The sequence below is a fragment of the Camponotus vicinus genome, unplaced genomic scaffold (assembly GCF_025532165.1).
Source record: "Camponotus vicinus isolate PSW18456_S1 unplaced genomic scaffold, iyCamVici1.0 SCAF_5, whole genome shotgun sequence".
Lineage (NCBI taxonomy): Eukaryota > Metazoa > Arthropoda > Insecta > Hymenoptera > Formicidae > Camponotus > Camponotus vicinus.
The window spans coordinates 7403318-7417518 of record NW_028141977.1 but is presented as its reverse complement, the minus strand read 5'-3'; the positions used below and the strand labels follow the sequence as shown (position 1 = coordinate 7417518).

General features: G+C 32.4%; 1 protein-coding gene across 1 annotated transcript; it reads left to right on the top strand.

Annotated features, from left to right (window-relative positions):
• Positions 1 to 1189: 1189 nt before the first annotated feature.
• LOC145972383 (uncharacterized) lies at positions 1190 to 13835 on the top strand. The gene is made up of 3 exons (XM_083100944.1): positions 1190 to 1300; positions 4626 to 5960; positions 13626 to 13835. Exons 1-3 carry the CDS (start codon positions 1190 to 1192, stop codon positions 13833 to 13835), a joined length of 1656 nt encoding a protein of 551 aa, XP_082957070.1.
• The last annotated feature ends 366 nt before the right edge of the window (positions 13836 to 14201 follow it).

Below are 14201 nucleotides of genomic sequence, written 5' to 3'. Positions count from 1 at the left end.
CACATTAATATAAGAGAGAGATAACTTACTTAGATAAGTTACTTCTGAGAGATAAATTACTTCTATAACAATCTTTATTGTGCACTTGCGTATATGTAAGTAATTTATTATTAATATACAAAAGATTATTAATGCTACATTATAAAACTTTGTTTTTTTATCATACTGCTATTGCAATTACGATGGCCGCCCAGTTAATAAATGATGCTAATACTTAACACTCCGCCGTCGCGAGAGAGATTTGTCAGTTTGAAATCGATACTTGTCAGTCGATCGTACATCGCGCGATTCCGCCCGCGGTTGAATTAATTATACCATCGATCACTTTGTATTCTTTTCCCTGGCGAGCACGAAACGCTCGTACATCATATTGCGTCACCGCTATGAAAGAGAAACAGGGCCTGGTTCCACGATAAAACATAGCGTGCGCATAGCAGACTACGAGATCTCCTCTATTTTCTTTCACAAATTTTTTTCAAATATGGTATAATATCGAATAATGAAAGTCTGGATTCGTCCCGTAACATCTTACGGAAAAATGACGGTAAAAGTCAAAGGTCACAATCGCTGAATTACTTCTATAAAGTTGTTAATTTAATTCGCTTGAAAAAGCGTTTATCATAAATAAAAAAGTGCTTTCAGTTGTTATTAAATATAAGCAAATGCAGTATACATATTACATATCAGAATTATTGAAATTTAAATAATAGATGTATGTATGTGTGTATATAGTATTATTTCAAAATTTGTCAATATTTAAATTATGATTACAATATAATTCAAGTCAAATAATTATTAATTGATGCGTTAAGAAAGAAAAATTAAACTTTATCTTTGGAAAAATATAAGCTTTTTATAAAAAATATAAAATATTTAGTTAACAATCTCATGGATCGATAATTTCATATCCACACAAAACTAATGTTTGTACAACATTAATATTATTTTATAAAGTAATATCATATTTTTGTAAATGCATATTTGCCAATGTAATGTGTGAATAGTATTTTAATGTTATAGCATATACAAAAAAAATAATATATAATTTTTCATATTTAAATAAGCAAGAAAATGAAATTAATAAATTCATAAAAAAATAACGATCGAGTTGACACATTTTACGAAGCATCTGGTAATGTTACTTGGAATTATGTAATCTTTCAAGCAATATTCTAACTAATATTAAATAATGGAGAGCAGGCTCGGTCTGGATCATACTAGCAGCATCAGAAGATTGGTCTGGAAACTCCTCGTGAAGTTCCGAACAAGTTTGCTAATGGCTGCAGAAGGTGTGGACACGGTAAGTAATTAGCGCGTCGCTAAAAGACGCGATCATGGATAATCATACGATTAATCATTACTTCTCTAAAAACAACTCTCGCACTATTTATTTTACAAGTGATTCGTATATATTTAATATCGAAATTGGAGAAAAACAAATTTATGCTTTGAAATAATCTTTCGAAAAATTGATGATACGATATTAAATGGCACAACATGATTTCACCGCGCATGAATAAGTCACGCGATTTATGAATATATTTTGATATTCGCCATGCATGTATCTCGATCGAGAAATCGCGGCATCATCTCACGAGGAGAAGCCCGGACAAAGAAGGTTAACGGACTCACGGTATAATTCAAAAATTTTTCAAGCACACTCGCGAAGGATGACGTTACCAGCCGGCGAAGAAAAAGATGAAATGGATGGATCCTGCATAATTTGTAAATTTTGCGGGATCGTCGGATCATGTAAAAAGTTTTGCTATTCGCATTTCAGGAACAAGTAAGTACTCTCGACAGAAATAACACTGTTGTATATTTTGCTTAGCAAGCAATTTTTTACCAAATATTAATTAATATATTTTAGTTTCTTTTCTTTACAAAACATCTTATGCATTATATGAAAGCATAATTATTATATTGTAATACTTGCTAAAGATTGCTTGAATGCCCTGAAAAACTCTTGAGGTACATATTGAGCTGCTATTGAGCTACATTTTACAATGCTTTAATATTTTTACATACATAATTCTTTATTATTTTATCTGTTATGCACATTTTATATATGCGTATGACACTCTAGTAGCATAATTGTTCCTCACATTTCTCAGAAAATGTGCCTTAAAATATTTCTAAGTAGTTCGTTCGCAATTATTCGCTTTCGTCTTTGTAACTTTTTCAGAATATAATTTTTCAATTGCCACTGTTCTCTTTTTTCGTTAAACTAGAAAGGTTTTTGAACGGAAACCTTTGACTGCTCGATTTTGGAAATCGATTTCGGTCGGGGCGAATATACGTAGAGATGCGAGCCGTCTGAAAATAGTTGGCGATGAGTTAAATTCGTGAAGGGAAAATGTGGCATACAGGCTCGAAACTTCGACTCACAATCAGTTATGCGTACAAAAGTTTTCCGCCACTGTAGTTTCCAAAATTTATTCGTACCAGACAGATTATTCTCTCTCTCTCTCTCTCTCTCTATATATATATATATATATATATTTACTCTATATATGTGTATAAGTGTAGACTTCTAATTTTATTTAACTTTCGATTTGCGTACTTGTACAAAACACCTCCGATTAATATTAACTAGATATGTAAGAGAGAAAATTTTAAGACCAGATATGTCAATCTATATATCCAAATAAACTAATACAATAACAATAAAATTCTCTCAAAGACGCAGGAAAAAATAACAAATAATATTTGAAAGAAATATTTTAGATTATATAAAACATTATATGAAAAAAGACGCTCAAAATTGTATTTTTACAAAAGAAACTTAAACTTTAAATTAATCAAACTTTATACAATTAAAGAGATCCCGTAATTTGAAGAACTCTACAGACATTTATTAAAAACATGCTACATTATAGTTATGAAACTTTATATCTGGTTATGTATGTGTGTGTGTGTGTGTGTGTGTGTGTGTGTGTGTGTGTCCTAGTATTAAACATTTATTTAAACTTATATTTTGAAGCAGTTACTTGCGCGACATCACGTTGAATTTGCATTTACATTTGCCTTTTATTCCTAGTTTTCTTATCTATTGCTACCAATACTTACATACTCGTCGGCGGATTGCCGCTGAATTGCCACTATCAGATTAGAAAACGTGTTTGGAATCAAAGGATAAGATATGTAAAGCTATGCTCCGTGATTAGATCTCGGAGAAGCGAAATTTCCGATGAGAAGCAAATCCTGCGAAATTAGTGCGATTCGCTCTCATAAAAGCGCTGGTATTTTCGAGAGCATTCCAGACTTACAGCACACTTGCTTCTCCTCTCATCTGTCTTATCCGATTGCATACCACTGTCACCTTGTTCTATCCATATCTAATCAGTTCATCTAATCAGATTTCGGCTTCTTCGTTGTCATCCAATGCGAATCTCGTCGATGGTTGAGCGAACATGATTGCGAACGACGACTTATCGTCGTTGAATTAGGATGAGCGTGTCTCGAATTTGCAAACGGGGCGTCGTAAAGCCAGGAAGAGAGGAGCGAACGAGATCAGCGGTAGATGCAATTTTAGTCCGCGACAGATAGAGGGGAAAGGAAACCATAGGATCGAAAAGTCGTGTTCCATTCATGCAAGTACAATTTTCCCTTTTGCCTTCTCTTCGCTGCACTTCTGTCTCAGATCGAAGTAGGCGTCCTTATTCTTCCTCCCTCAGGACGTTCTACCATATTCTCGTCTCAGCACGAGTGCCTCTCAATCGCCTAAAATATCACGTATGACGTCGGAACGGAAAAACGAAATGTTATCGAATGACAATGTAATTCCACGAGGATTTTGCATGGAAAAAGCCCTGAAAATAGCTAAACGATCCGTAAAAAGTGCCAACGAAAAGTGGGCCACAGAAGCGTTAATTCGCGTAAAAATCGACGCAAATTGACCGTATTCTATTTTTATTCACGTAAAATATAGTATAAAATGGCGTAATTTTTCGTTAGTCATATTTAGAGACGCTTAAAAAAAGGAAATCCTTAATGAAAAACACGCTGTAAATTTAATACTTCATTCAATATTTTATTTTTATTATTAGTATTGAACACATAATGAAAAGTTCAGATTCAAATTATCTGAAAATATCGACACTTTACAGTATATACGTTATAAACAATATGAAATGCTGTATGAAGGAAAAAATATATATATAAATTATGTAGAATATATAATAATATTTTTTATTAATTATAAGTCTTTAAAATTACTGGCGATTAATGCAACAAAAAATTTTTTCGTATAGTACATAATTGGAAATTGAAGATGGTGGTCTATTTCATAAAGTGACAGTCTTCTCTTGAAACTTTGTGTAATAGAGACGTAATTTTTTCCCTTACTTGTGATAGAAATATTCTTTCTTTCCTTTTAGCTGGCTATTACAAACTTGCAATCTACTTCGTATACGTATCTTACCACGTATTCTCATTTTACAAAGTTCTACGTGTTACACTTGAAAGTTTCTGTATGACACCGCATGTATTTTTCTTTATAGACCGAGAAATAATTTCTCGAGCTATAAAGAAAGAGAAGGAGAGAGAGAGAGAGAGAGAGAGAGAGAGAGAAAATTTGTTGATAAAATTTGTTGATAGCATAGTAGAGGCACTGGACATTATAGCCTAAGAAAAAGTTTAGAATTCCAAAAGCTTGGGAAGGGAAACAATGGTTTTCAGATGATATAAGAGAAGCAGCAAATAAAAGGGATGAAGCGTATAATAAGGCAGTGTACGACAATATGGAACAGAATTGGTTGCAGTTTAAAACTGAAAGAAATGCTGTAGTTAAATTAATCAGGGAAAAGAGGAAGGAATTCTATGAAGATATGATAGATAGTAATAAAGAAAATCCTACGAAAATGTGGAAAACTTTGAAAGAATTAATTAGAGGTGAATCAAGGGGTACAAAAGATATAGATAACATAGATTTTGAGATAATAGACGACATTAACGGATGTAATATAGCTGATAAATTCAACATATATTACGTACAAAGTATTAGTAACATAGTGAAATCTATAAATATTGATAAATCTAGAGACACGGGTAGAAGAATTGTTTATACTATTGACAATACAGGAATTGTAGAAAACTTTGAGATGATTAATGTAGAGGATTTAGAGGAAATTGTTATGAGATTACCAAAAAAGAAAGGGACGGAAGAAGGAATAACTAGCGATGTATTAAAGTCAACGTTTAATGTAATAAAAGAAGAGTTTGTTGAGGTAATAAATAATTCTTTGAGGGAAGGTTGCTGTCCAGAGAGTTGGAAAACATCAACGATAATACCGATTCCAAAAATAGAAAAAGCTAAAAAAGCAAGTGAATATAGACCTATTAATATGCTACCAATATATGAGAAAGTGTTAGAATTAGTGATAAAGAAGCAAATTGAAATGTATCTGGAATCTAATAGTATTATAACAGAACATCAATCAGGTTTTAGAAAACAGTATTCGTGTGAAACGGCAATTCAAACTGTTGTTGACGAATGGAAATTAATAGTTAGCGAAGGAAAAATGGTTGGAGTAATATTTATAGATCTTAAGCGAGCTTTCGAAACAATAAATAGAGAAAGATTAATAGAAAAATTATATCAATATGGAATTAAAGGGATGGTTTTAGAATGGTTAAAATCATACTTAAATAATAGAACGCAGCAGGTTCGTTTCAACGATAAATGGTCTAAATTAATTGCCACTGAATATGGAGTGCCGCAAGGATCTCGTCTAGGACCCTTGTTGTTTATTGTATATATTAATGATATAATTAAAATTTGCCCTGAAGGATGTAGAATAAAAATGTTTGCGGATGATACATTAATATATGTAGTTGGTGAAAGTAGTGAGCAGTTAAAGTCAGAAATAAATATGGCATTTAATATGGTAGAAAAATGGATGAATAGGAATAAATTGAAAATGGATGCAGGAAAAACGAAATATATGATAGTTAGGAGTGTAAGAAAGGAACCGAAAGGAAATGGAGGGAGAGAGAGAGAGAGAGGGAGGGAGGGAGGGAGAGAGAGAGAGGGGGGAGAGAGGGGAGAGAGAGAGAGAGAGAGAGAGAGAGAGAGAGAAAGAGAGAGAGAGAGAGATTGATTTTTATTAGCTTTCTCACAGCTATTTATACTATACAATCTTAGGTTACATTAAATAAAATATATTCCTTTAACATTCGCTTAGACGGTTCCATCCTTTCACAATGTTTTGTTTCGGCTGGTAAAGCATTATACATATAATTTTACTCCTTCATAAAACATACTCTTTTACGCACTTCTTGTTCTGCGAAATTGTATTGCAATATCTCCGGCCTGTCGCGTTTGTCTTTCACTTACATTTCCTACTATTTCTAATCTATTTCTTAGTTGCTCTGTCAGCAAATTCCTTAAAATCTTAAAAATAAATAAACATATGTTATAATATAGCCTCTTTCTTATGGACATGAACTGCAACATTTGCAGCATATGTTCTACTTTGGTATACCTATCACATTGTAATATAACTCTCATTGTCCGATTTTGAGCTACCTGCAATTTATCCAGCTGTGTTTCTCCCATATCCATAATGTTGCACAATATTCGAGGTGCTACGATTGCCTTACCTGTACATACAATATATCTAGTATATGCCGATATACAATTTCCTATTCTATTTTAAAAAACTCGTCTTTTTTCCTATCTTTTTTAACATATAGTCACAATGATCTTTAAATCGAAGTTTATCATCAATAATTATTCCTAGGTATTTCATTATCTCTACTCGCTCTAACTCAATTCCATCCAAGCATTTCAATACAATATTTCCTTTCAGTTCCTTTCTTACACTCCTAATTATCATATATTTCGTCTTTTCTGCATTCATTTTCAATTAATTTATATTCATCCATTATTCTACTATATTAAGGGAATCCCTCATTGAACGGCGAACTCTTACACGATTACAGCGCCCTCATCTAATCCTCATCCCGTATCTCTCTCTATCACGTTATTTATAAAGAAGATGCACTGATTTTTCCACTACTTTACCGATATTTCAGGTATATACGGACTGAAATTTTAGAAAGAATGCCATTTATTAATTAGGCAATAAAATTCAGCTTTTATAGTTCGACAATGTTTTACGGTGCAATACACAATCTCGAAAACTACTGTTTTATGCATAAAAGCTATAAAACTTTTATAAGAAGCTAATATTTGTACAAGTTGACAGCTCTGACGCCATGTTGATTTAAGAAGTCGATAAATAAAAATGTAATTTTATACTTATTTTCTTTCTCAATATAAAATCTCATACTGTATAGAGTTTTTACGTGTCCGTTTGCGTCTATACTTAAATTCTGGAGAAGGATTTTTAATTCTATACAGACAATAAAAAATGGCACACTTCCGAAAATTATGATGTTATTGTCGGTAAAAAAGTATGCTTGAGGGATCTCCTTAAGGGGATCCTAAAGTGACTTTTTTACCGATATAACATTATATTTCTTTTTGTATCGAAATCTTTTTATTAATTGCACAGAATAGTAAATGTTTCTCCACGATTAAAGTACACACAGAAACAAACCGGGAACCCCCGATTTTATGTTAAAAACCAAAAAAAATTGAAAAATCGTAAAAAAGTCGTAACAATATTTGCTTAATATAAAAGTTTTGCAGTTTGTATGTACAAAATAAGATAAGTTCCCGCGAAGGAATATAAATAAACTTTTAGAAATGAGTTTAGAAGCATAATGAAAAAGATTTCGGTTTCTAAACCGAAATCTTTTTCATTATGCTTCTAAACTCATTTCTAAAAGTTTATTTATATTCCTTCGTGCAATATCTAGCAGGGACCTATCTTATTTTGTACATATAAAGCAAATATTGTTACAGAAGCCGATAAAAAAATTGTAATTTTTCAATTTTTTTTGTTTTTTAACATAAAATCGGGAGGTTCCCGATTTGTTTCTGTGTGTACTTTAATCGTGGAGAAGCATTTACTATTCTGTGCAATTAATAAAAAGATTTAGGTACAAAAGAAATATAATGTTATATCGGTAAAAAAGTCACTTTAGGATCCCCTTAAATGCCATATCAAGCGATGCGATAGCGTCGCGACGCCAAGTACATAAAAAACAGGATCCGAGCATTGAGAGTCACTGTTCTCGACGCGGCGGTACCAAGCAGCTTATCCGGAATTTCACATCAAGTAAACTTTCGGTTAAGATATTTAATAAACTAAAGCCGTAATCAAAAATCTAACGACACTTTTATTATATAATGTGAATATAAGCTTTCGATTGCGACCAGTTTGAATAAAATCGGTGGAGTCAATCCTGAGAAATGATGATCGAATGTTAGAATTGTGACATTTTTTATTCTTCTTTTTTCCTTTTCCAGGTTCAGACTCACGTACATATGTTCGCACGCACACACGCAAAGCGAGTTTGTCCCTCAAGCGGCGTTTACATCGTGCATATATGATTATTGCATGCATGTGCAAAATGCTTTAAGAGACAAAATTATTTGTGTGTATGTGCGTCCATACGTGTGATATGTATATGTATGTGTGTACGTACGTGTGAGAGATTAATTTATCGTACAGTAACAAAACTATCCCTTCGGGGTGGAATTTAATATTTTAGAAACCGGAGCCGTAAAAATATGGAACTTCTCTTGTTAAATAAAATTGAAAAAAAGTAATTTATCGTATAGTAACAATTTTCGAAAACCATCCCTTGTAAAAGTAAATTTCAAAAATCATCTCTTGAAGATGAAAAATAATATTTCGAAAATGATGCGTCGCAGAAATATGGGACTCACGCTGTTAATTAAGGTTTCTTACAAAGACTAATTTACCATAATAATTTTTAAAAACCACCCCTTGGGGGTGAAATCTAATATTTCAGAAACGGTGTACCACAAAAATATAAAACCTGTACTGTTAGTTATGACTTGTCGAGATGTTTTGTACAAGTACGCAAATCGAAAGTTAAATAAAATTAGAAGTCTACACTTATACACATATATAGAGTAAATATATATATGTGTGTGTGTGTGTGTGTGTGTGTGTATATATATATATATATATATATATATATATAGAGAGAGAGAGAGAGAGAGAGAGAGAGAGAGGGAGGGAGGGAGGGAGTGAGGGAAAAAGGAAGAGAGAGAGAGAGGGGGGACTTGGTAAATCCATAAATATCGTTACTTTTTGAGGAAAATATTCTTTCGATGTATGCGTTGCTGATATTATATAAATATCACAATTTATTAGGAATATGTCGTGAATATATTAAACATATATTACTTTATTAAACATATATTTATTCGAATATTACTATTTCAATAATACTAAATTAAACATATATTAAAAAGCATATTTGAAAACGATTAAACTTGTTATTTTAAAATAAATATTATATCTTAAGTTATTCTCTCTCTCAAAATTTTTACTCGTTAAAAAGTAAACTATATTATTAAGTAATCTATAATTAGATAAAATATTAATTTAACATATTTTAATCCAATTATGTGTATGTGAAATAATTATAGGATTTCTAAACGTAAAGATGCAATTATTTCTTTTAAAAATTGCATCTTATAATTTACTACATTTTGTAATTATATTACTATGCAATAATTCATAGTTGTGTAGGGGGATATGAGAAAATATTTCCACGCTAGAACAACAAATATATTGCATATTGTGAAAATATCATAATACATCGTACACATAACCAGAAACGCAACCAGAAAGATTGTCACTTGACAAGATTTTCATATACGTATGGTCAGTGTCTGGTATCATAAGAGAAATAAAATTTAAATGCTGACCGTATGAACTTGCGGGATGAGATTTTAGAATTTGTTCAAACACGGTCGCTTATCATTTCGTCATGGACAGAGCTAATTCCTGTTGTCGGAACAATATATGCCACTGTGTATAATAGCAATTTCTGCATATTTGCTGCGTAAATGTAATTTTATATGACATGATACTACTCGACGCTTCGGCGAGCGATGCGACGTTAGTTCATAATTCTTTAAAGCACTTCGTGCGACGAGATTGCATTCCGATTTACTCAAGCAAATATACGAAGTTATACATGCAATGGTAATAAATCATAACTAGCGAATCCGTGAGATGCATGGATATTCTGGCAATTCAGCTCTTATTTGCAAACCATAATTATTTTTCGTCGCGATGCTATTTGAATACCTTTATGATACGTGACTTTTGTGATAAATGTGATTTTTATTGAATGGTGTTTCTATTATTTAGTATTCTATTTGACACTTTATTATATAAAAGTAATTTTCAATAAAGTTACGTTATTATGTTATATATAACTTTTTTTTTTAAAATCACGCTTTTGTAATTGCAAAATTATTAATATACTTGTTTATCAATTTTTAACTTTTATAAAAAAATTGTAATTGTTATTTTAACTCTTAAAGCTGTGCATTAATTAACTTTCGAATTTAACTTAAACAAACCTATAATAAAAATATTGCCTTTTTCAAGTCTTTTTGAAGTGTATATGCATCCTCAATTGTAATATTTTAATATTTATATACGAGATCTATCGTATTCTCGAAAAATTTCCTTTATTATCTTTATAAGCGGAGCATTTTTATACGGCTTAAGTAATTTTCTAACGAGTTTCTATATTCTCTTGATTTGTATGTACAAACTATATAGAAAATAGTTAACTAATAATAGTTAACTAAAAATATCCGTAAAAAAATATTATTGTTCTCGCAACAGATTTGCTTGTCTAAATTTTTTGAAAATATGTTACATTTCCAAAATATTCGTATCATCATTCTAGCGTGAAAATACAAAACACTGCTCTCTCCATAAAATTCAATGTGGTCGATAGCTTGTAATCAGAAATACGGGCGCCGGACGTAGAATCTGACAAGACGACGCACACAGTTTTGATCCAAAGGAGCGGCAAAGTGTTATGAAATGAAAAACGCGAAAGAGATTCCAATATGAAATAAGAGAGAACGATGTATAGAAAGCAAGGATGCTGATGAAAGAAAGAAATGAAACGCAGAAATTGATGCTAGATGAAGCGAAAAGTGAAATGAAGCTGAGGCAGGGCTTCGAAAAGAACGAAGTGAAGAGGTGGAAAAACGGACGAACACGGGAAGTCGTTCATTGAGTGGTTGATTTGTTGGGGAAAAAAGAAGAAATATATCTCCGTTTCAATACAAATGACAATTTTAATTCAAATCCCTGCAAACTTTTCAAAACTTTATCATTATTCTTCTCTCGAGATTTTATCGTCTAGATGAATTTTATACATAGCACGTATAAAAAATGCGTTATCAGTTTTAGGTATTTTGCCACTTTGAAATAAAATATTGAAGCAATGTTAATGTGCTTTTAGTTTGGTATTCTTTTTTTAAATATTTTATCAGTTCCAAAAATATTTTAATAAAAAATTGGAAGATCCGCTATTATATGTTAGAAGGTAACAAATCTAAAAGATAATTAAGTATCGCAATAATACTAAAAAATAGTGCAGAAGGTATAAATTTTTAATATGACTAAAATACTAAATTTAAAACATATTATACTATATTACCTAATATTCAAAAGTTTTCTATTATTTTTTAGCAAACGCATTAAAAACTGTGAAGAGATCTTTAATTATAATTATTAATATTAATGTTATGTTTTAAGAAAAAATGGATGTTAAGCTCTTCAAAGGATATTATTAATATTAATATCGATTCTTTTAACGAACTCTATGAAATATATTGCACAAGCACAAAGTTCGTCGACTCTAAAATTTTTGTTCGCTTCCTCTCGCTTCTAGTTCCGATAGTGACGTTCCTTTCAAAGAAGCTCTCAAAGTCCGCGGCAAAGCCACGCAAACAATGTCGGAAGAGAGACATCTCTTCCTATTCATTCCGCCGACCGCCTTGTCTATTCATTTCCTCCTTACGTACTGGAACTTCGGCCAAGTGACGTCGGACTTTGAATCGACGAGCTTTGATGTCTGGGAATTCTGTGCTCAATCGGGCGGGATATACATACGTACGACGAAAGTTTGAATTCGTGAGGGACAATATAGTTCGTATAATTCGCGATAATTCAATCGATCGCCGCTCACTTATCACTTGTCAGCAGCCATTATTTGGCATTTAAAATCTTGAGAAATATTAAATATTCGCTATATAAAATATTTGTAATTGCTCGACGATAAATGAATTATGTGATTTCGAACTTCACAGAAGAATAATACACAATATTTGAATAAAATGATAAAAATGTTTTAGCTGTCTTATTTCAGCAATTATACATAACATAAAAATATATGATTAGAATCGGTGCTTAAATAAATACAAAACTGTAAGATTGTTGAAATCAATCAATTAATTAAATTGAGTTTTTATGAAATTGGAAGCATCTAATATAGCTTCAATTAACATCAAAATGTTAAGTCAATTGTACTTTTTTTCTGATTTATATATTTTCGTAAAAATGATGTTAAGCGCAAAACTCAATTATATTCCTGAAATCGAAAGATGCGATATTAACAATATAGGGGGAGTTCCCTTAGCGCCGGACGGCACCTAGTACCGGACATATGTCATACCTATGCGAATAAAAACGCGATCGGGTGGTAATTTCGGTGACAGGGCAGAGAAAGTATAGTGATCCACGTGCAGGATGCGACACACTCCAGATTTGCATACGCAAGCTAAGAGGGCTGTTAATCGATGCGTTTGAAGATAAAACGTTGCATTGTATAATTTAGAAATAGGTCATACTTACGAAGATTTGTTGTCTACAATACATGTTCTTGTATTATGAAGTATTTTGATAAATAGTTTTCAAATATCTATGTGCTTTTTACATAAAGTAAACTAGTTTTTACGAATTCGTTATTTTTTAATACATTTTTTGTCCCCTGGCTCGGACAGAATATTTTGTTCTAATCTTGCCAGATACTAAAAATGTCAGTATTGCATGTCTGTGAAAAAATAAGTTTAAAAAGAAGACGAATCGATCAAAGAAGATAAAGAAAATTAGAACACTAACATCTAAACATACAAACAATGATACTACCTGTGTAGTTTGCCTAGAGAACAATGAAAAAGATTGAATTCAATACTCCAGCTGCTAGGAATGGGCTCACGAGGCATATGCTGATCCCTGAGTGTTCTGATAATTATATTTGTGATCATTATAAATTATTTTGAAGTTATACGGTGTTTAGGGGATCTATTTTAACCATGTCCGGTACTAGGCGCCACTTCAAGATCGTACAAAATTTTATACCAAAGTTTGACACTGATTTAAATATTATATTATAAAAAAGTTGATTATTCCGTTCATTTATTCTCATTTCTAATATTGTTAACTAATAATTAATGCAAAATATAAAAGAAATAAAATACATTTTTTTAATTTATCTACAAAAAACCTTAAGGGTCCGCTACTAGGGAAACTCCCCCTATTTTTTGGTAAAAAAATAACAAAGATTCTCACCGGAAATATCAAAGTACTTGATTTCGAAGCATTCTTTGAATAGGCAAATCGAAAAAATGCTTCAATGATTATGTGAAAGAGAAAGAGAAGAAATTAGATTCACTCGATTAACGAACTTATTTTCTTCGTAAGGATGGCTCGTTCAAGTTAGAAGCGCAATTATTTATCGCCGTCCCCGGAGCGGCGGCTGCACGAGATCGATCCTACGAAATTTCCGTGATCCGGGAACAGCTGCGGCAATCCGGTGCGGGAATCCGGAGACACGAAGTGGAACCATCGAACCTGACTGACGGTTGCCCGGCGATTTGTAACAAGTACGGCCACGTGCACACCGCGACGTGAGACGGCGAATCCACAGACAAATTACTTTGTTTTGACGGCCGAGAACCACAGCCCTCGGACCAGTCGACATCAATATCGACGATTGGACTAGACTGGCCATCTATCCCTCCTAGTGCTGCACGTATACGCGTCCGATTGTCCGTGAAACGGAAAACTGCGGAGTTCATAAAACGCCACCGAGTCACCCGACGGAATATCGGAGCAGTCTTCTCCTTCGGATCTTTCTCCGCTTGTAAATCGATTTGGATCTGTCTTAAGTGGGAAGTACCAAGTGGAAAAGATAGATTTCATACATGGAAACATATTACGTAATAATTCCGCGAAACTCCAATTTCATCAGACATATTTGATATAGCACTCCTTATA